The sequence below is a fragment of the Camelus ferus genome, chromosome 30 (genome assembly GCF_009834535.1).
Source record: "Camelus ferus isolate YT-003-E chromosome 30, BCGSAC_Cfer_1.0, whole genome shotgun sequence".
Lineage (NCBI taxonomy): Eukaryota > Metazoa > Chordata > Mammalia > Artiodactyla > Camelidae > Camelus > Camelus ferus.
In genome coordinates, this window is record NC_045725.1 from 1644384 (window position 1) to 1667195 (window position 22812).

The 22812-nt window shown below is 61.1% G+C and overlaps 1 protein-coding gene across 7 annotated transcripts in view; it reads right to left on the minus strand.

The window, feature by feature from the left end:
• The window catches only part of NFATC1 (nuclear factor of activated T cells 1), a 91035-nt gene that overhangs the window by 55990 nt on the left and 12233 nt on the right, over positions 1–22812 (minus strand). For all 7 annotated transcript variants that reach the window (XM_032470663.1, XM_032470665.1, XM_032470666.1 and 4 more), the window contains exons 2-3: positions 19989–21087; positions 6071–6230 (exon numbers count right to left, since the gene is read on the minus strand). In XM_032470663.1, the coding sequence (XP_032326554.1) occupies positions 6071–6230; positions 19989–21087 (1259 nt within the window). The remainder of the gene's footprint in view (positions 1–6070; positions 6231–19988; positions 21088–22812) is intronic.

Below are 22812 nucleotides of genomic sequence, written 5' to 3' on the forward strand. Positions count from 1 at the left end.
TTTTATTTTTTTCTGTCTGTGACAGTGCCAAGCCTCTTTCTCTCCTGTGAAAATAGCTGCACTTTCGTCCTGCTCCTCGGGTGTCCGGCACGGGTGGGCGAGATGCACACAGAGGACGGAGCTGGTCTGGGGCCTGCGGTGGAGACGTGAGTCTGTGCGCAGCGACTCCACAGCGCCCGCGGCGCACAGAGAGCTCGGGGACCCACCTGTCCACTCGCTGTCCTCCTGGTCTGCCATGCGGACAAATGCCAGCACCACGGAGAACCTGCCAGAAGCCACCCACTCCAAGGGGCCCCTGCTAACATGGCTTAATTCTGCAGAAGCAAAGCGCGCCTCCTGTTTGAACTGAAACGTTTCTTTCCCGTGTGAACACGTGTGTCCACACAGACGGGAAAGGTCAGGAAAACCGAGGCCCGCTCGTCCGGCCCACATGCCTTCTCTTTCCTTGTGGGCTGTGCGAGCCCAGCCTTTCGCCAACTTAATGAACTTCCTAAAACCCTGTAGCCCATGCTGGACTCAACCTACAGTTTCATAACAAGAAATGTAAAAATAGAATCAGAGACTGATGAAGAAACAAGCTTTCCTCCCAGTCTCCATTCTGCGACATTTAACGTGAGACCATGTCAGCGAGCCTCTGGCCACGAGCTGCCCTCGCGTGGCTGGTGCTGGGGGCAGCCCCAAGGCCGGCACCCGCCTGGCGGCGGGCAGACCGCTTGAAAATGACGGCGGAAAGTTCCCACAGGACTTACGCTGGGGCCGGAGCGGCGCATAGAGCGCAGCGGGTTGTGGGCATAACTGCACCCTTTTGAAAACATGCCATTTCAGTGAAAACGGGAACATGCGAGCTTTAACCTGGGAGGTAAACATCTATTATTTAAAACATGAAGTTCATTTTAAGAAAAGTGATTTAAATGCTTCACAGGCTCCACTGCATGGGTTTCTGCCTCCGGCACGTTACAGTGTCTGTCAAAGTAAGATTTATAAGGTTGCCTGTCACAGCAACGGCCCCTCTTTGCTTCAGCCTGAGGCTGTTCCATTTTTAAGGTCTAAGGCCTGCTGAGTTCTCCACACCTGAAAATGTTTTAGCTCCTCTGCCCGCCTCAGCACCTTCCGGCAGGATGACAGGTGAGGGAATGGCCGAGGCCAAGTCTGGTCAACGCTGAGATTCCAGCAGAGCCCAGGACGGAGGCAGAGCCACACAGGAGCCGGTGAACGGAGGGAAATCATTTTTCAGCTGGGTCTCGAGTTGGCGCACAGACGAACCCAGCAAGGGAGCCCTTGTGCCCAGTGTGACAATCAGCTTAATGGGCAATTATGAGTTTACCAGATGTCAGCTCTGCAGAACCACGCAGAAGGGAAAACCCAGCTCAAAGCCGGCTTCACCTTTTCTGACTCAGATTTCTCTAACACTGGATTAACCTGAGACCCTGCGGCACGAGCTCCGTCCGCCTCATCTTCAGCCCCCACCCCTCACTGCCACCACCCACGGGAGCGCCTTCCCCACGGCGTGCCCCGTACCCCACGCCCCGGCAGGGAATGCGGTCCAGGAGCTGGAGGCCCGCTCACCGTGCCGACCTCTGAACTCCGACCCCCGACCCCCGTCTTGACGGCTGGGATGCCCGCGGGAGCGCTAACAGCTCTACTCAAACAGCGCTGGACACTCCGGAAACCCTCCTAGGACAACGTGGAAGGTGGCAGGATCGAGGACAACCCCCAGAGGTTCCGCGCTCAAGGCGACTTTTATTCTAAAATGTCTGCAGCCTGGAACCCAGAGGCCAAAGCTTCTGAGGTGGGCGGCTTCCGGGGCGGACGATGCTGTCTGCCTGTTGCTCTGAGAGGGTTTCCCTGCTGAGCTGCTCAGCGGACTTTACTCCCAAGTGAACGTATCGGCTGCGAGGAAAGCGTAAACTGCCCTGACCTCAGTTTTAAGCCCAGTGTTTAAAACCGACGTTATGAGCCTGAGAGCAGGGGCCTTGGCCGCGTGTCAGCAGGCGCAACAACGACCCCGCTTTCCCTGCGGTTATCGCTGCTACCGCCCAGCTTCACCGCACCCGTTGTGCCCACAGCGCGGCCCCACGCGCAAGGCCCCGGCGCTTCACTTCCGGAGGAACCTAAATGCCACCCCCAGCACAGGCCTCGTGACCTGTCTCTGGGGCTGAGGGTGCCCTGCACGTGCTCCTGGGCTCCCCGTGCTGGGGGCAGCAGCGAAGGCGGCCAGTGCCTCTGCAACGACTCACGCGGTTCCCGGTGTGGCCAGCCCCGACGCGGGTGGACACGGACGGCCCAGCAGCCCCGTGCAAGGTCAGTCCGTGCAGTGGGCAGGGCAGCCCAGGGTCTGGTTTGGGGTCGGACCTGCGCTCTGATGGCGGCTCCTTGGGGCCCGAGGGTTTGCCATCAAACCACCACCTCCTCCAGCAGCGTCTTGCTCTGGTCCTGTGAAGCCTCAGCTGCCGGGTTACTGGTGCTGTCTCCACCGCAGGAAGAGATGCCCACTTCGCACAAACCCAGTAAGGGAAATGGAATGAGCTATGGGTGAAAGGAATGGGGCTGTGGACGTCGGGTAAAAGGAGGAGCTGCTGTCTGTCCAGAGTGTTCAGACACCCGCAGGAAGCCTGCCTCTCGTGGCCCCTTCCGTGCCCGGGGGAGGCTCCATGGGATGCGGCGATGATCACGGCCCCCTTGGCTGATTCCCATGACCTGAAAAAATGCCTGTTTCCTGGTCAGTTCCTTCCTTGGCTTCAGCCCCCAAACGCCTTAAATGACTGAAAAGTATTTATCTCAGTCTACAGGGGCAAGGGTGGGCCTGCAAGCCAGCACCCCAAGGAGAGACCCCCAGCACGAGGCAGGGCCCGGGCCCGGGGCCGGGACACCCCCCCCAGGCCCTGCTGCCTGAGTGAGGCCGGTCCCCACGTCTCCCCGAGGGGCACCTGCCCTGACAGGGTTTACGCTGCCCACTGATAACTGACAGGAACACAGGTCACAAACCTGAAGCTGTTCAGGAGCTGACAAGGCTGCCACCAAGGGTCACGTTACAGCAACCTATCAATTATTCACACGAGCCTCGGTGTGACGGCCCAGAAGCCTGTGAGCAAGTGATTCTGGTCATTGGTAAACAGAGCTTAATTCTTTGACCCCTGGGTCAGAGATCACTAACGCCCCTCATGTCCCTCTATCCAGGCCTGCAGGGCGGCCGGAACCAGCACCTCCTGGAGGTTGACCCACCACGAGCTCACCGGGGCTCTGCTCTCGGGATGGGGACCGGGCATCGGGACGCCGCACAGAGCGCAGGGCAGAGGGCCAGCTCCGCCCAGGTGATGGCAGGAGAAGTGGACACCCAGGAGAGCAAACGGAACACCAAGTGAACGAAGCCCTCGGCCGCCTCGACCTGCAGTTCTGTCTCCTGAGGGAAGGCCGGGGCGCTGGGGCTGCTGCAGGGTCACAGCCTCTGGTTGGTGGTGGAAACGCCGGAAAGGCAAACCCCACGTGGCCCGAGGACTCCCTCCACTTCCCCCGTCAGACAGAGCCCGCGGAAATGCCCACCAGGGCTGCTGGTGACTCCGGAGAGCCGAGGAAAGGGCCTGGGGACCCCATGAACACAGAAGTCCTTTCCTAATCTAAAATTTTAGTCTGATTCTGCCTAGAAAGGTTTCGAGTTTCTCTGTGTCTCCTAGACTCAGAGGAGGGGGGTGTGGGGCTGCCCCCCATGACTCGGATGCTCGAGAAAAGCACCGAGTCCTCCCTGGGGCACAGCTGGGGGCCGCGTCCTGCAGAAGACTGCAGCCTCTGACTTGGCGGCGGACTCTTGTGAAGGTCTGGATGTCCTCCCTGGTTCAGCCCATGCGAGCGCCGGGCCTGCTGGACGCTCCACGTGACCGCAGTTCTGAACCTGACAGCCTGGACGCCCCGGAACCAAAACCTGGCTTCCCTCTGACCAGCTGACCACAGAGCAGCTCGGGGAGGGGCTGCTTCCCTGCATGGGGAGCAGCCTGTGCTGAAGCTGCGGGAGGCGCGATCGTCTCTGGAAGGAGGAGCCGCGGGGTCAGAGGATGTGCGAAAATAACTCACAGCACAGAATAAAACTTTGTGGTTACCACGCTTTCACGGCAGCAGAGACACTTTTCTATTTTCATTTGTTTTATAATTATGTGCAAATTCTATTTTTATCCAATTTGTGGTCCACTAACTGAAAAAGAAAACAAACCCAAAAGCCCCCTTTCTAACTGCTGACCTCACACTTGCCGCAGAGCGATCCGAAGACTCTCCCTTAGCGACCCCGCTCGCGCCGGAAGCCCTGACGGGCCGACACTCTCTGCTGCCATCTTTTTCCCTCGTGCGTTTCCGTCAGGCTGGGGGCATCCGTTCTGTTTAAACCCAGAACCAGCCTCTGCGGTCTGCCGCTGTTTGCTTTGAAATTATTTTCGAGGATTCATCCTCAAGATGTTTTAAATAGTTTCAAGCTTTATAGTTCCTCCAAACGACTCAGTTCTCTCTGTGTCGTCGACACTGAGACAGACACCGCGCTGTGCCCCAGACACTGGCGGGAGAAACGGACACCCAGCGCTGCGGGCTCTGTGGGCAGGGGCTCGGTGCGCTCCTGGCCGAGGAGTGGGAGCAACTCGCTGCAGCTGCCCCGTGCGCCCCGCGCTCACAGCCCCACACCGAGGACGGCCCTCAGTCAGGGCGGGGGTCCTCCGCGTCCCCAGGCTGAAGCCCGACCTGCGGTGCGAGCCCCTCCCTCCGGGACCAACTCCCCTCATCGATGCGATTTACAACCACCGGGGGCACTGGGCCATTACACCCCCGCGGCTTTATTTTCGTTTCTCCTATTCACTGGCCAATTTCCTCACCTTGGTAATACCTTTCCCACTCAGCCACAAGGCATTTCGTTCAGTGAAAGCCGCAGCAGGAAGGGCGGTAAACACTGTGGTTGTGCAGCCCTGCTAAGTGCAGAAGTCACCCGGGAGGCGGCCAAGCGCAGGCCAAGCAGGCCGCGTCCACGCCGACGCGCCTCCCCCGCGCTCCCGCGTCCAGCAGCTGCCACGGGTGCTAATTGGCGGGGAGGGCACAGCCTCCAATACTGCCCTCACGTCCCCGCAAACTCCACGTCCCTGACTGCTGCCATGGCCATCGTCTCCGCGCCCCCCTTCCCTCATAAGCTTTATTTTCATTTATCTAAATGGAATAAAATAAAAGCGCGGGGCCCCACTGCCTCCCTTCCAGCCGGCACCATTCTCTGAACAACAGGGCTGGGGATCCGGGCTTGTAGGGGGAACGGAGACTGGGGAGGAACACTCTCTGTCAACAACTCCGCACGGCCTGCGGCTCTAGGGTAAGACAGCAAGCTCGTGTCCAGAGGGACTGTCACAAGTCACAGCAGAGGGCCCGGTGGGAGGTGGGTGGGTTAAGTGCCACGTGTGACCGAGTGCAGATGCCACGGGACAGCCAGCCGGGAGTTCTCGTGATTTCCTGGGCTGGCACAGGTGACAGGCTCAGGACGGCGGAGGCTGCCTGGACACGAGGCATGCACTGGCTGACTCTGAAGGCAGGTAAAACCCACTGCCCCCCAGGGCAGCACCCTGAGTCACACCGATGGGGCCCACCCTCTCCCACATGCAGCAGGAGACCCCCAGCACAGCCAGGGCTGCGTGACCTCCCTGCCTTGAAGTACCCTCTCCCCTGACACCTCACGGCAGGTCCCACGCCAGCTCCAGTGCCCGGCTGATCCCACGCTGGTCACCCCTGCAACGTCATGGGGAGTCCCCGGCCCCACCAGACCACGCTCGTCACCCCAGAGATGGTCGAGGTGTCGCCCACTCCCCCAAAGCAGTCCCACGGACGCACAGCTGACCTGTAAGCTGCAGAAATGAGGGCCGTGAGCTCCCATCTACAATCGTGTGTGTTGAGGAGAAAACTAGGACTTAACTGTGCGTAAAATATTTAGCTAAATTGTTTGGGTGATGACAGTTTTCTTTAAAAAGACAGAAAATGAAAAGCACTGTTGGCTGTTGGCACAAAGTGGCCTCTGGACTGAAGCAGTGTGGACTCGCCCCGGGGTCAGAGGCAGCGGTACCTGCACACTGGGGTGTCCTCCGGCCGACGCCTTCACAGCCCCCCGGCTCCCCTCCGTCTCATAATGGGCTCTGTGGTGGGACTTGGGCTGCACTTCGATCCTCAGCTCATAGGGTCCTGAGTGAGACGGCAGCTGCCAGTCGAGGGCCGGGAGAGTTGGGCTGAAAGGGGATGGAAGAGCATTAGACACCGCACCCATCCCCCGCGCCCCATCCCCCGCATCCCGTCCCCTGCACCCCATCCCCTGCGCCCCATCCCCCGCACCCCATCCCCCGCATCCCGTCCCCTGCACCCCATCCCCCACGTCCCGTCCCCTGCACCCCATCCCCTGGGCCCTGTCCCCTGCGCCCCATCCCCCACGTCCCGTCCCCTGCACCCCATCCCCTGGGCCCTGTCCCCCGCGCCCCGTCCCCTGCACCCCATCCCCCACATCCCATCCCCCGTGCCCCACCCTGTGACCCTGGGGCCGCGGGCAGTTCACCCTGCACCGCTGGCGTCTAAACCGCCATCAGGCAGAACTGCACCCTGACACAGCCCTCTAAACGTCTTCGACGGCTCATGTGCCCGGAGCCTTTCGGGTCTTCATGACAAGCCTCCTGAGTAAGATGGAAACACTTCCACAATAGACCCGGAAGTGTTTTCCTGTATAAGGTGGAGACTGCTCCACACTAGACCTGGAAGTACTTTCTTTCCTTCACGATAGGCAGATAAATTATTTAACCTCCCCAGTAAGATAGATTCCAGAAGTAATTAAAGGTCTTTCAAAATCACAGTGGTACCCGCTCGGCCTAAGAACAGGAAGGCCTGGTTCTGATCAATGCTTCCCACCAGCTAGGGCCCAGCTGGGTGGCAGGACTTGACTGCTGGGGACGCGACGGGCTCCGTATCAGGACCTCGCCCCAGCCCCGAGCCCCATGATTCATGCGTGACAGGTGTCGAGCACCCACCAAGGGCAGGAAGGAGCCGCAGCCCCAGGCCAGCAAACAAGGGGCAGCTGTGGGGCCCGAGGTGGGTCTGTGAGCTGGTCTGTTATTTTGGCGCTGGTGAGGGGAGCGTGGGGGGGGGGGCACGTGTGCTAGGCCCGCCCGCAGAGCCCCCAGCTTCGTTTTCCCTCATGGACTGGCGGTGGGCACTGCTGGCCTCATTCTACACATGAGGAAACCAGGTCTCTGTGACTCCAAAGGCCGTGCAGAACATGCTCCAGGGTCCTGCCCGTTAAAAAGGCACAGGTCAGCCCCCAAAAGACACAGTCTTGTGCAAGGCCCCCATGTTCGCACAGGAGCTGGGGTCTGGCCCGCCCACGCTGCCCAGCAACCAGAGCTCCTGCAGCGTCACGGGGCCGGGGGTAAGGCGCCTGGGAGCCCTTGGCCTCACCTGGAAAATCCAAGACTCTAACACGAGCAGAGGCTTCATCGGTGCTGCTGCAGCCAGAAACTTACAATCCTAACTGGAAATCGTGCAAATTCGATGGATGTAGGCCTGAGAATCCAACAGTCGGGGCCAGCGGAGGCCAGGATGACCAGGCCCCTCAGGGCACCTCGGTCTAGGCAGGGAGGAGGCCTCTGTGTGTCCCTCAGCCCGAGTCCACTCCACTGGGCTCTAATCACTGTCCGAGTGGGAGGCCTTCCAACCCGGGGAACCCCCTCCTCAGACTGTCTGGCAGATTCCAGGACAACTTTCACTTGAAAATCCTCTAGTCAATGGCCAACCTAAATTCAGGTTCCCTCAGGGGACAACTGAACTGGCCGCCGCCCTCCCAGCTCCTTCCCGTCTGCTGTTTCCGTTCCGAGTCCATTTCAGCACGGTGCTAAGACACAGCCCGCTGGTTCTCCCTGAGAACAGCTTCGGAGAACTGGAGCGCATGACCAGCGAGAGCCGGGCAGACACGTGTGTGTGCTGAGCATGCGTCTGCTCGGGCGAGAGAAGTGCCAAGTCACGGGCAGAGCCAGGAGCCCCCCATCCCAAATGCCAGGTTGCTTCTGAGTGCATCCCACAGCCATCGGGGGGTGGGGTGGGGAGGGGAGTCGTCCTCATCCAGGAAGTTCCAAGATGCGTTTATCAGTTTCCTGGGCCGTGGCCGACGGAGGCAGTTCTCAGATGAAGCTGCAGGTTGTCAGCGTCACAGGGCCGGGGGAAGGGGCCCGTGAGCCAAGGGCTTCCGCACGAGGTCGGCCTGGCAGGGCTGGCTTGGGGCGGGGGCACAGGTCCCAGGTGGGTAACAGTCTTCCAGGGGCTGCTCCAGGCCCTCCGAGCGTCTGCCCACTTCAGAGCACCCTCCCCGGAGGGGTACACGTCTCCAGTCTGAAAGTCCAGCTCACTGTATTCATTCTGTGCTGTCTTATACATTCTGTTGATCTAAGTAAAAAGACTGTATCTAAAATCTAATGGTTCATGAAGAATGGGGCGTGGGGCGTGTAAGCCTCATGTGAAGGACCAACTCAGGAAACAAGGCCAGGAACATGTGCTGGGGTGGGAGCGCGGAGTCTGGGGGAGGCCTGAAGACCTGCCTGAGGCCACGCTCGGTCTGCAAAGCCTAGAACAGGCTCCTCCCCAGGGCAGTAGGTCAAGATCCAACGACTAAGAACCAGGGCCGTCCTCTGGGGGTCTGCGCCACAGGGCCTGCACCCTGCAGGAGCCCTCAGCCGGCTCCAGACGAGAGCCTGGGGCCAACGGAAGTCACATCTTTTCCTCGAATCCTCACGAGGTTCTCCTGCCAGTGAAATGGGGGTGACGGAATACCACAGCAAGAGGGGGCCCTCGACCCGCCTTCCACACCCAATTCCCGCCCCGCGGGGCTGCGCGCTCATGTGTGCGCACACGTCAGGGGCCAGGCGCCGACAGTGGCCATCACGGATGTGCCAGCTTTGCGGACGCTGGCTGAAGGGGACACAGATCTCTGAGCAACTTGCTGTGACTCTGGAATTCTTTCAAATAAGAGGTTTTTAAAACTGTTTGCGTGCTTGGTAATAAGGATCCAAACTGCGTTCCCGCTGCTCCCATCTGAAGACGAGGAGGCCTCTGAGCCCGAATCCCCGCCCGGCGGAGCAGCGGGAGCAGTCAGGGCCAAGTGCCCGCGGCTCACCCTGGGCCAAGGCTGAAGGGTGATGCCGGCTCCACGGCCCCCCGCCGGGCCCCCGGGAGCGCTCGCCTTGTGTGAGGACCAGGAAGCGAGACAGGCCTCCTGGGCACAAGCGTGGGCGAGGCCTCCGTGGGGAGAACTCCCGGTTTGAGTCACCCCGTCCCCAGAGCTGCTCCCCCTCCATTTCCCACGAGAAAGCCTCTGTTTCTTATTGAATCTGTTTCCTTCATGCAAGAAAGGGGTAAAGGACTTTTTCAAGCTGAGCTCACAGCCCGGAGACCACCCACGCACTGGGCTCCCAAACCAGAGACGGCTCAGCTGCTCGGGTCCCCAGGCCCGTCCACGCCCTTCCACCCTGCTGCCCAGCAGCCCCGCGCTGACCCCTGGGAGCCCTTCCTCTCCACTGGCTGCGGCGGACGCCTGCTCAGTGCTGCCCCTGGCATCTGTGCGTCCAGCCTGGTCTTTCCCGTGTGCACAGGGTTTCATAAACGGCCCTCCTCACTGCAGCAGCAGCTGTGCAGAAGCAGCACCGGAGAGGGTAGGGTGTTTGCCAGACTGCAGCTCTGACCTCTGCACCACGAGACCCCTACGCCCTTCCCGATTCCAACCAACGCCAACCCCGGTCCGGCACCAGGAACATCAGCCTGCGTGACAGGCTCCACCTGTGCAGCCCGAGCGCCCCAGCTCAGGGCAGCGCCGACCACGGAGACTGGAGACCGTTCACGCCAACTCAGAACCAAGGTCCTGGCAGCGAGCTTCAACTAACAGCAGGGCTCAGGGCCCCGGGAGAGCCTCGTCTCAGTCCCTACCACCCTCCGTGAGTCCCGATGGCCAGTGAACGGGGCAGGCCTCAGGCCTCTCCACTTGGAGCTGAAAATCTCGTTTAAACCATTTCGCCAACCACCACACACCAGAGACGCCACCAGGTGCGGTGGAGGGACGTGCGCCCATCACTTTGGAGCTAGATCCCAGCAAGGCCCGGGGTCTCCACCAGCCTGAGGAAAAGCAGGGAACTCCTGGGACAGAGGCGTGCCCCATGGGACACGGGGAACCGCCGAGCCCCCTACAGCTGTGTGCGCAGGAGGCAGACACCGTGCACCGGAATGACCGAGAGGAACGGGGCCAGAACTCGACAACCGCCAAGAAAATAACACAGCATCGGGGATCCGAACACTCACTTGTTCGGTTAAGGGGTCATTTCAAGGCACTTGTTAGCTTCCTAGCATGGGCTCTACTGGCGTCACAACTAGTTTCTTAAACGAGTGCCTATCTTTGGAAGACGCACACAGTGTCGATGGATAAGATTGAGTGAGGTCTGAGATTCTGCTGCAGAGTAACCGGCTGTGGGTCGGGGTGAGGCCAGCTGACCCCGAGTTAATCGGCCAGGTTAGGGGTGAGCATGGGGACCCGCGACTCATCTCGGACTCTGTACAAGTTTGGTTTTCTGTAACACGAGTGAAAGCCCAAAAGCCGTTTTCACGAGCAGTCCCAGGGACGCGTGCCACAGCCATCCGTCCCCATGACGCTCCGGTCAGGGAGCTGCCGGGGAGCCAGTTTTCTTTTTGCTTATCTACATTGAAAAACGGTGAAGGATATTAGCTGTAAACTGCCAAAATAACCCATTTTCCCACCTTCCGCCCTTGCCCTGGGAGCTCAGCGACTGTTCTGAGCCGGAGGCAGCGACTTCGGGAAAGTGGCTTCACCCAGCCTGAGGCCCCTCCGCCAGCCTCCTTCCTCAGAAAGGCCGGGCTCACCCCACACTGAGAACCAACATGCACCCCAGCCCCACCGCCCAGGCGGCCGCGCACGGGGCCTCCGCCAGCCCCTCTGGCTGAAGCCCTCCTCACGTGGACAGGCGCTGGGTGGGGGGCAGCGCCTCTGTTCAGACGGTCTGGGTAGAACCCTTTCGCTTCTGCGCCTCCTGAGAGCTGGGCCCACGTGGACTCGCCACTTAGGAAAAGCTGGTCGGTGCTCTTCCGGGACTCTCACACCTCTACAGCAGCTGAAGCTACAGACTCTGCACTTGGCAGGCCTCGAATCCGCCCAAGGAGAGACACCAGAGCTTCAGGGGAAGGACGTTACCCACGTTTGAAAGGAACATGTTCTCCCAGAGTCGGAGCCAGGGCCTTCTGTCACTTGCTTTGTTTTGTTTTTTCCCTCTGATTTTAAAAAAGGCCGTCAGCTCAGTTCTGGGCTGTTACGCAGGGTCTCTGGGCCCCCAGAGGCCCGTGGAGCAGGGGCTGCGCCCAGGACCACCCAGCTCGCCCAACGGCCGCCCACTCTCCAGCCGTGGCCCCTGACACCGCCGGCCAAGCCCTGGGGGAGACGGTTCCTCCCACTCAAGGGGGCCGGCCCTTCTGCGGGGCGGCCAGGGGCCATGGGGAGAGGCCAGGTGGGTGCGCCGGGCAAAGCCGGGTTTCTCGGCTGATAATCCCATGGGGTTTGAAGGGCCTGTGGGTTCCTGCCACCCACCCTGCTGTCAGTAGTGCCACCGCGGGTACCCCTCCAGGTGTCATGTCCTGGGGGCCCCTCCCACCCTCCAGGGAACACCTCTCAGGGAGGGGCTGGCCGCTGTCCAGGATGGGTCTTTAGAAAACTCCTTCAGACCCAGCCTTTCACTCCTGGTGAGTCTGGACGGCACGGGTGGGGCTGAGGGGAGAGGCTGCAGGCAGGACTTCGTGCCCAGAGAGGCTGGGAGTCTCGGGCTGTCACACCCGACTGTGGGACTGGCCCCTCTGCGCTGTCACTCAGGATGGCACTGACAGGGCCCAGGGGCAGGAGCTGCGCGGGGCGAGGCGCCGACGCACCTAGGGGCCGGGAGGTGCTTTACGGAGACGTTGGGTTGGGTAAACAGCTGGACGAGGGACGTCTGGGCAGCACAAGGGAAGGAGGCCAGCGAGGCGAGAGGAGGGACCACTGCCCGCCCTCGGGGTGCCGTGCGGACGGAGCACCCGCCTGTCCGCCGCTGACAGCGTGGAGCTCAGGGCCCTCCAGGGCCCCCATCGGGGCCTGACTGGTCCCTGGGGGTTGGGGCCCAGATGGGGTCAAGCACTGGGGCGTGCTCAGCAGGGGAGGGTAGCCTGGGGAGCCCACCTGCTCAGGCTCCCCACTTGTGGGAGTCCTGCCAGGCCTGCATCTGGTCAGGAATTCCACTCAAACTCGATCACAAGCCTGACTTTCAGAATAAGCCTGGCAAGGCCACCATTGAGGGATTCTTTTTCTTATAATGGCGGCTCAGGAATTTCATAAGAATTCATTGCTTTCAGTGGCTCCACCAGCAGAGCGTGGAGAGCTCCAAGGAGGCAGAGACTTCCTTCCAGCTCTCTGGAAAATCCCCGTCATCCTTGCTCTGCACCCCCTCCATAAAAAACCACTCCACTTCCACGTAAGCTGCTCAGGCCCCGCCATCCCAGACTGGCTTCCCGACGGCTCCCGCCACCCCACACCTGGGATGGGGGAGCCGGGCAGCACCCGGGCAGACGGGGCCCAGCCCCTCTCCCCAGAGTGGATGGCTCTCTGGGGGTCTCCTCCACGAGGGCAGAACCCCGGTGCTCCTCTCACGCAGCGGTGCGGGCCGCCCAGGAGGACAGGCCCCCTCCTAAGAGCTCCCTGACCACACACACGGCGAAGGCGTGTCTGAGGGCCCCAGGCGTCCCCACGATTCAGCGTGAGGGGCCGGCTCACGGGACGGGACGAGCTCTTGTCTGGGGGTCCAGCTGAGACGGACAGGCAGCTGCTTTGGGGGAGCTTCTCTCCCCGACCCAAGGTCGGGGACCTGCACTCGCAGCCGGTTCCTCCGCCCGCAGGGCCCGGGACTGTCTGGACGAGGGAGGAAACTGCCGTCCCCTCGTGCTTATCTCTGGGAGTAGGACAAAGAGTGCTGGGAAGGGCCCATGCCTGTCACATGCCCAGGGGAGGGAGGGAGGGAGGGGGGGAGGGGGGAGGGGGGGAGGGACGGACGATGGGTTAATGGGCGGGCGGAAGGACAAACGATGGATGATGGGTGGACGATGAGTGGGTGGGTGGATGGGTGGAAGGACAAACGGATGGATGATGGATGGACGATGGGTTAATGGGCGGGCAGAAGGACAAACGATGGATGATGGGTGGACGATGAGTGGGTGGGTGGATGGGTGGAAGGACAAACGGATGGATGATGGATGGACGATGGGTTAATGGGCGGGCAGAAGGACAAACGATGGATGATGGATGCATGATGGATGGATGATGGGTGGGTGGGTGGGTGGGTGAATGAGTGGGAGGATGGACGGATGGACGGAAGAAGAGGCAAGGCAGGAAGGGAGAAAGAACAGATGGATGAAGGATCGTACCCTGGGTGAGGAACCCCATGGGAAAACTCTGCTGCTCTCCTGACCTTCACACTACAGGGGGCAGATTCCAGCATGTTTGTGACAGTGACTTCAGGCCCAAATGCTGTCTCAGGTGCCACTGGAGCCTGCTGCCAGTCAGTCGTTGCAGAGATGAAGGCTCAGGGCGAGAACACTCCGGCTGCCAAGGATGGCTCAGAATCGCCGAGTAACGCAGGACGGGGCACAAGCTAGCCCTGAAAGCGGCATTCCGATGTACTTTTCCACCACAGAACCACCAGGACAGTCAGCGGGCGACCCCCAGAGCTCACCCCTCCTCTGTTTAGTTTTAATATGGTGCCCACAGAAAAGCCCAGAGAGTCTTTAAATAGTAGCCATTCGGTTTCCAAATTCGAAGTTTAAAACAGACTTCAGTGGCTCAGGACATAATAAATACAGTTGCTCTCAAGTCAGCCACAGGAACATGTCTGAGGCAGCACGTGGCTCCCAAGGACCAGGGGAACGCAGGAGCTAGGGAGGGTCTCGCTGCAACAGCTCAGATCCTGACGCCCGCTGTTCGCAGCAGAGCCCGTCCTCGGGCCCGAGGAGATCCCGTGCCCGACAGGCGCAGCCAGCTGGGTGCTGCCCCCTCGTCGCTGTGGTCTCTGGCCACCGCCAGCGAGTGACCACCATGCCCCCTCACCACACACGCATCTCCGCCGCCTCACCCCCTCTTTGTAACCCCTGACTCAAGATAAAGCAGTGAGACCTCAGGGCCACCTCCAGGCGTGTGTCCGGCCCCTGTGACGCACCCCGGCGGTGTCACTGGGGCCTCCTGGCCTTGGAGCCCTGCAGTGACCATGCACGCGTCACTAGACCTCACGGCTCCCCGCTCTTTGATTGTGCGTCCAGGAACTTCCACATGCCTCAGTGTCCCCGTCTGTAAGATGGGGCTTATGCCCGCACTCCGTCTCCCACAGCCGTGGGCTTGCTGGCCCGGTGCCCGGTCCCTGCGTCTGGACGGCCCTAATGAGCTTTGGGCTCGGGGAAAACAGAGCAGCACCTCAGTGTGGCTGCCCTGCGGGTGGCCATACTCACCTGCGGGAGGTGACTCTCAAGAGAAAAGCAGGCATTTCCAGAGGCCCCGAGGACCCTCCGAGGCACTGGGAGGTCGGAGCATAATTAATGCAACGCTCTGGGCTCCAGGGGTGTGAGGCACCAAGCTCTAGACGGCTCCTCTCCACAAAACCTCCCTCACGTGAGGGGCAGGCGGGGCGCGAAGGGGCACCAGAGCACAGACGGACTCAGATGGGAAATCTCGGGGAAAAACAGCACCGAAGTCTCTTTCTTCACTCAAAATCAGCTACTGCCGCAGGTCAACCCCGGCTTCCAGAAGGTGCTTCAGAACCATCCATTGAAGAAACAAACCCATCATGACATGAATACGTTTTTGCTCATGAACCAAGAAACAATTGGCAAATAAGGCCCACTAACTTGCACAGAAGGTCTAGTTTTAAGTGTGGACAATCACCGTCCCCCCACCACAATGACGTGTGTGAGCCCCAACGGGACCGTTACCTGGTCCCAGCCGGCCCAGGTGTGTGGCAGGTGTGTGGGGCCCCAGACGAGCTCGGAACACACCTGCCCTAGAGGAAAACGTCTGAGCAGAAATCAGCTCTGTTTTGTCTGTGGTCACTGGCGCGTGTCGCCGCTGGACGCTTCCTCCCGGCCGAGGCTCAACAGTCTGGGAAATCTCCAGGTCGGAGACACAGGAAGGCCCGGGCTGGTGCCTGAGACACCTGAGTGCAGCCCCGCCCCCACATGCCCTGGGGTGGACAGAGGGGCCTGTGCAGGACCAGGCCAGGCGTGACCAGTCTCGGGGCCGGGCGTGACCAGTCTTGGATTATCCCACAAAACCAGCCAGCATTTCAGATCTCAGTGGCTTGACGTGAAAATCTGTGTGCAAAGCCACCAAGATGCAAATTATTGTATCGGCTCCAGGAACACAAAAGGATCTGAGTTTCTCTTTCTCTTCTTCATGGCCAATAATTACAGACATCCACAGAATAACATCAAAAAGAGAAACAGGGGCCCACGTCCCCCGCACCTCGGGGCGGGAGCCTCCCGCCCGCCGCTCCCTCCACTGCAAACCCACATCTTAGCTGAAGCCGGGACTTGAAGCACCTTTTATAGCGTCAACTGCGACTCTGGGAACCAGGGGGAGGCTGCTCCGTGAGCTGCAGGGGGTCTGCGTCTCTAAGACCACGTGCTCCTGCGGCGAGGGGCCCACCAGCAGAAACGCAGAGCCCCGGCTGCCCTGGGGACTGAATCCACCTGCAAAAGCCTCTGGGAGAGGCTGCGGTCAAGGTCAGACCTCTGTCTGCTGGGTTCCCACCTCCCCCAGCGGCGTGTCAGCACCTGGCCCAGGACACGTATGTCGTAGGAAGGTTTCAGGCTCCCCTGGAGCCCCCCCACGGCCCGCCCCCCCCATTTGAGGGAAGTCTGTTCGGGGCTCTTGGGAGCAAAGGCCCACGAGGGGCAGCTCCAGGGCAGCTGGTCGCGGGCGAGAGTCCAGCTCTACCCACTGTGAACGGGGCCTGAACGGGTGGCCCGGAGGCTGAGCACAGGCCCTGCGAGTGCTCGGGTGGAGCAGAGACCCGCTGCGATTCCACAGGCTCCCCGCTAGCTGGCTTCTCTTTTAAAGCTCAGTCTCAGAGAGCTTCCTTTTGTGACGTCAAACAGAAAAGCAACCCATGAGCGAAACGCCCGGTGCCAGGGTGTTGCTGTGGGCTGGGGGCTTGGGGCCGGCGGGGGCTGGCAGGGGCTGGGGGCTGGCCCGGCGGAAGCCCCCAGCGCAGGCGGCCCAGGGCCGGGGCCACCCGGGAGGAGTGATGCGCTAGGGTTGGTCACCAGCCTCCAGCTTTACCTAATCTGATTCCAAATGGGGATAAACTCTGAAACGGGCAGATGCAGCGCAGCTGGGGTCAGCGACGGTTCCGTCAGGCTTCTGGAGCTAACGCTCACGCGCGGCATAAGAGTCATGAACGTCACTCAGATCATCAGTCGCAGCCAAAACCTGGAATAAGCGGTTCAGACGTGCAGGCCTCGGGTCCCTGAACCAAGCGGACCCGGCGCCCCCGTCCCTGCGCCGCCCTCGCCCCCGGGAGTCTACTACTTCCCAAGTCTTCCCTCAAAAGAGCGCGCGCCGCGGCGGGCAGTTAATCCGGCCAGCGTGCTGTTGCGGTCACAAGCCTCTTCTTAAGACGCTCTGCCTTCCAAACCCAGCTCCCTTTAAGTCCACACCCTCATGGACTTTGCCTCTTTAAAGACAATTCAGAGATTATGCTGGACCCAGATCGCCAACGACGCTAAAACCTCAAAAGCTGACACTTTACGCAAGCCAGTTCACAGGACGGACTGCGAGGGCCCCAACAGGCGCTCTGGTATGTTCAGCTCCACAGACACTTAAGCTTTAGCTCCTCTGGGTCAGCATGAAGTCCTCTAAATGCCACCATCTGAGAACCACCACCCAGAAACAACCCCACCGGCGAGGGTTCTTCTGCCCCAGGCGCGCTGGGCTCCTGCCCCCGGCCTTGCTGGCAGGGGCCCTCCACTCTCACCGCCTCCGGCCACTCCCACCGTGCGGACGTGGTGACCGTGGGCGCTGCCTGTGACTGTCGCCGGCAGAATTAGTCATTCTCACCCGCAGCCTGGAGCACAGTGGGAAGAGGACCCTCTCCATTCTGAAGAGGCTGTGGCCGGACTCCAACGCAGAACAGAGAGCACCTAAAACCCTGATCTGGGGGCTCTAGCGTTTCCTGAGCTCCAAGGCAGGAACACCGTTCTTAAGCCCCAAAATAAGTCTAAACTCTGAAACTATTCACTCCTGTGCAACACTGCTGCTGCTTTCACAAACACAGCTTCTGTGGCAAGAACTCAGCATCGTCCTGTGACGCCTGGGGGCCTGTCGGACCGCTCTGCACCGAGGGGCGTGTCACACACGCTGTCCAGGCAGAAAGACCCCCAAGGGGAAATGGTCCCACAACACCGAGGCCCCTGGGGAGGGGGGCCAGCACTGCACACTCCTCATGAGAAAGTTCCTCCCCCCTCAGGACAGAGCTAGCAGTGCGCGGCGGTGCTGCACCCAGGCAAAGGGACTGGACTCGTCCCGATAAATTCTCCACCCCAGACGCCAGAGGCCGTCCAACACTCGCACCTCAGCTGTGTGGCCCGGGCGCCCGCTGGTGTCCCCTGGGCTGGCCCCCCTCCTCGGGCACACGCAGCAGCAGCCGTGGGAAGAAGTCGGTCACCGGCCCCAATGGGTCAAGCAGCTGACCCCGCTCTTCCCCCGAGCACCTGGACGGGGTCACATGGAAACGTACCGCCACTGGGGACCAGGAGACGTGTTCTGGCGTGGAACCAAAACAGTGGAAAAAGCTGACTTCAGCCCCCAGGGGGAAGGGTGGTGCATCCACGAGGTCTGTTTGCCTGAACTCACGGGAGTGCTGGGGGCATCACCCCTCACTCAGGGCTCACAGCCAAGGCAGGAAGAGGCAGAGTCACTCGGCCCCAAGGCCATCGCCCAGACCCCGGGGTAAAGATGCCTGGTGTGCAGAGGACAACTCGCCAGAAACACCCGTGTTCCCGCAGTCTCCCGGCAGCCAGGGGCCTGGAAGGAGGAGGCACCAGGGTCCCACCCACCCCAACACCAGGTGTCACAAGCTGAACTGGCCCCGCCGAACGTCCCAGGTCGGAGTCCCCAGCCGGGACCTCAGAAGGCGACCGTGCTTGGATTCAGGGTCTTCACAGGGGCCACCAAATTAAGGCGTGGCCAGGGGCTGGCACCCCTGTAACCACACAGAAAGGCGGTGTGGCTCCGCGAGATGTGTGGGGACTGAGCGTCCGCATGTTTGTCGTGGCAGCCCCTGCAGACGCGGGGGTCCACCTGAACTTCCGCCCCCTTGTCCCAAACCCGCAGGTCAGAGTCGTCGCCGCGGCAGCAGTCACTACCTCACTCTCTCTGACGTAGGTTCACCCAAGTCTCTTCATCAGCCACGGGGACCTTCGTGGTCACGAACATGCAGAAGGTTACGGACTGCGTGTGAGTCTGTGCTTGAGGTCAGCTTTCAAATATTCTTTTTTATTTAAATAAAAGTTATGAAGAGGTACAGCTTGCAGAAACAGCTCCCACACGTTTTAAACGCCTCTAAGTGGGTTTTTTAATTCCCACGTTGATGAATGAAATCCAGGTTCATAGATAGGTTTGTTTTGAGAGTAACTTTGAATACACCAGCTTCTCAAACAACAGAAATGAGGACACACCCTGATGCCAGCCAGGGAGGAGTCAGCGGTAAGTCCTGCTTTCTCCCTGCCCTTGACGCCTACACACGCGGCAGAAAGCGAGTGTTCAGCAGTTGATCAACTGTCAGTTCTCATGCTCTTTCTTTGCCACAAATCTCTAGAACGGCTTAGCTAAGCTCATTTGGCGCCGAGAATTAAATCGGCCACCTGTGGCTCTGAGTCCACCGTGTGCAGGTTAGCCGTGGGGACAGAGGGTCTGGGCGGGAGGGAGCGAGCTCTGCGGTGAGTGGCTTGCTGACGCGCTCTCCTCGCTCCCGGCACGACCGCCGGACACCAGCAGGGCCTGCTCCCCGCCTCGCCCCCAGAATGCCCCCTAACAAAGAGGAGCAGGAAAACAGAGCGCTAAGCCTCAAATACCCGAAACCACAGGCAGAAGCACAGGTGCCCGGCACACGCCTCCTCGCGGGGGCGGCCCGGCCCGCGACAGAGGCCCCGAGGGCGGCGTGCAGGCTATGCCCGACAGAAGCCCTGGAGCAGAAAGCGCTCTGCAGGGGGCATTAGCGGCCACCTGTTGGGAAAGCTGTTTAGTTAAAAATAAAAACCCCAGGCTGAGTAAGTGGACCCAGCGGAGCACCAGCAGCCACGACGCCGTTAGAAGAAAACCCAACAGCCCCAGACGAGGGTTCGGAGGTGCCGAGCTCACAGCCAGGCGGCGGGCGTCTCCGGGGGGTTGGGGGGGGAGGCCGTGTTGTTCCAAACGCAGCAGGGCTGGCGGCTCTGGGGAGTCGCTGAGCCGAGGCCCCATCTGTGCCGACGAGGACGAGGACGGCAATTAGGCGGGGAGGGGTGGGGGTAGGGGGCAGAACCACAGACAGGCGCCGGGCTCCACCGAAAACAGAAACCTCGCACGTGTCTGAAAACCCGTTACGGGCAGACTCCTGTCCCCGAAGCCCTGACCCCAGCACCTCCGAACAAGGCCTCACGTGGAGACGGCCTTCAGAAAGCAGAGAATCGGTGAAGGAGAGGTCTTCAGGGGGGCCCGCCCCTGACACGCCTGGGTGCCTCCAGAAAGGAGGTCAGACTCAGACACCAGACACGGCAGGAGGAAGCCGCGGGCGCCAAGGCGGACAGCAAACCCCGAGCGGAAGCAGAGAGCCCTTCCCCCCAAGGAGGAACCGGCCCTGCCGGCCTCCAGGCCCTGACAGCCGGCTCTGCGGCACGGCCCAGCTCACCTGGCATAGGAGGTGGGCGAGCGCGGCCGGGCCCACGGGTACGGGTGCTGCGGCACCGACAGGTACTGGTCGCAGAAGGCGCCCTTGCGGATGTGCTGGAAGGACGAGAACTCCTCAGGCGGGAAGTCGGACGTGGGTGGCGTGGTGCCCAGGTCCTCGCCGGCCGGCTCCACCTTGAGTGCCACCGAGGGAGAGTGGTCCAGGGCGGTCTTGCGGGCCTTGACTGGGACGCCGTCGCCCAGGTCCAGGCTGCCGTCGGTGCTCAGGGCGTTGATGGCAGCCACGATGGCCGAGCTCGTGTACTGCGTGGTGTTGCCCAGCCACGTGTCGTCAGTGACGCTGACCCGCGGCGAGCTGTGCGGGGACGGCGTGGGCGAGTGGTGGGGGGAGCAGGACAGCTGCCGGCCGTTGAGGCCGTGCTTCCTCTTGTTGCAGGGGGACGGGGGCCTGGACGTGCGGGCACCCAGCCAGCTCTCCTCGGTGATGCTGGTGCGGGGCGAGGTGGAGGGCGAGTGCCGTGGGGACCCGAGCAGGCTGCAGGCCCCCAGGCCGCGGGGAAAGCCCTCCTCGGGGTCTGTGGTCTTGGGGGACACGCAGGGGGACTGCCAGGGGGACGTCTGCGGGGACGCGTACGGGTAGGAGAAGCTGGACTCGTAGGACGAGGCCTCGGAGTTGCAGCTGCGGGAGGACAGGCTGCTGGCTGGGCTCAGGCACGAGGGGTCCCGGTAGGCCTCCAGGCTGGGCAGGTTCAGGGTGGCCGTGGACGGGGGCCGCTTGGAGCTGGGCAGGACGTCCTCCACCTCCACGTCATGGAAAAACTGGCTGCCGCTGTGGTGCAGCCCCAGGTACGAGGTGATCTCAATGCGGGGGCTCTCCAGAGCCGGCGCCCCGTTGGGCCTGACGTTGCCCGAAGCGAGAAAGTAGCCTGAGGGCCCGCCGTCCACAGCTCCTCCGTACCCCGAGGGGTGACTCGCGGAAGCAGCGGCTGAGACGCCCGGGGCCGAGGTCTGCAGGTCATGGCATGGGGCTGGCAGCGAGGGGTGGGCCACAGTGAGGGGCAGGCCAGGCGCGATGTTGGAGGAGACATAGCTGTAATGCTCTGGAAGGAAAAGGGAGGGATGAGCGGCTGGTCCCCAGACACAAACCACAGGCTTAGGAACCCAGGATCGGGGACCTGCCCCACCCCGCTACCTGTGGGCAGGGGCCCTGCGGGGTCGCTCAGCTCCTGCTGCCCCAACGGGAGGCAGCTCGAGCCCCTCCCCAGGCCCTCCTCGCTCTCCACACCAGGGCTTCCCTCTGCCCCAGCGTCCCCCCGCCCAAGGCCGTACCACTGGTCGGCCCCTTACTTTCTTCTGCTCTTTACTCAAAACCTGCCCCCGCCAGCCACCCTCTCAAAATCCCAGTCCCCACCCAACACTTACATCCCCCCTCACTGGATTTTCCCTCCTGAACGCCTATCTCCTCGTCCACCACGTCTTTCGCCCGCAGAAACCAAGTTCTGGGCTGGCAGAGACCTTTGCTGGGTGAGCCTAGTGCAACTCGCGGGGCCTCAACACGGAGTCTGTGCCCCGTTTGTTCAGTGAGCAGACAGGGTGGGGCTGGAGGAGGGTTTGGCAGGTGGACTGGCGGAGGGGTGGCCTGGTGGCTGGCTTTTAGACGCTGGGACGTGCACATCTAAAGGCATTTTAACAGACTAGTCACATGCAGGTGCCCCAATCACCAGCTACAAAGAAAGCACCTTTGGATGAAAACACAGAAACCGGGGTCTCTCACAGAAAACACCGATGGTGACTCACGGCCTAAGAGTTCTTCTTAAAAAAAACAGCAGGCAACATCGATGTGCAGTCACATTTAAAGTCATTACATATTAATTACAACCTCGAAATGCTTCTAAAAATCACTACTAGTATAATTAGTAGTTTTTAACAGGAAAGCCACACTCTGGACCTCCGATTTGAACTGACTTTTTATAACATCTCGGCACCTCATCTTCGTGCACCGAGAGGTGAGTCTCCCCAGGCCTCTGAATAATGGAAGCGCCCCTGGAAACCATACACCCCGCTCCTGGGTTAACTCTGCCACTGGGAGGTATTGTGGTCGAGGGCAGGGCTGCCCTCCTGCTGTGCTGGCTTCAGAAGCTCGCCTAGACGAACCCCAGAAAATCAGGGGCCTCAAATGCAGGCTCCGCCCCACCGTATTCACTAACAGAAGTGGGTCCAGCAGCCCCAGTGGGGGGAGTCCGTTTCCAACACTGCTTCCTTCCAGAAGTAGGGGTTCAACTACCTTCTCTGGCAATCCAGTCTTTTACAGTCCTTGCTACCAAGAAGTTCTGCCTTTGACACGCTAAACCCCCTTCCCAGGAAAGCACTGCTCGCCATTCCCCTGGGCACATCCTGGAGGGAGTGCAAGGCCCTGCCTTCACCCCGGGGTGTCAGGGCGCGCTGCCTTTTGGAGAGAAAGCTCCAGACTTCCAGATGCTCAAAATCGGTGCCGGATTCTAAACAGCCCTGGGGAGAGACTGAGCTGAGCCAAGAAAACAAACTGCAGTTGAGGGAATCAGAGGCCCCAAGCGGGAGGAGGGAGCTGGGGCAGGGGGGCTCCCGGGGGTCCGAGGACACACCTGCCCACAAACCTGTTGCCCCCAAGCCTCGCTCCCCAGCCGCATCTGCGCCCTTGCACCGCCCCACCCCCACCCCCACCCCAGAGGGAAGGACAGTCTTCTCTTCCACAGGCCAGACCCCAACGCCGGGCACAGCCCCTCTGTCTGCTGCGTCCCCCAATCACACCAACACCCTCAGAGGCTTACTGACTTTTACCACAAAAA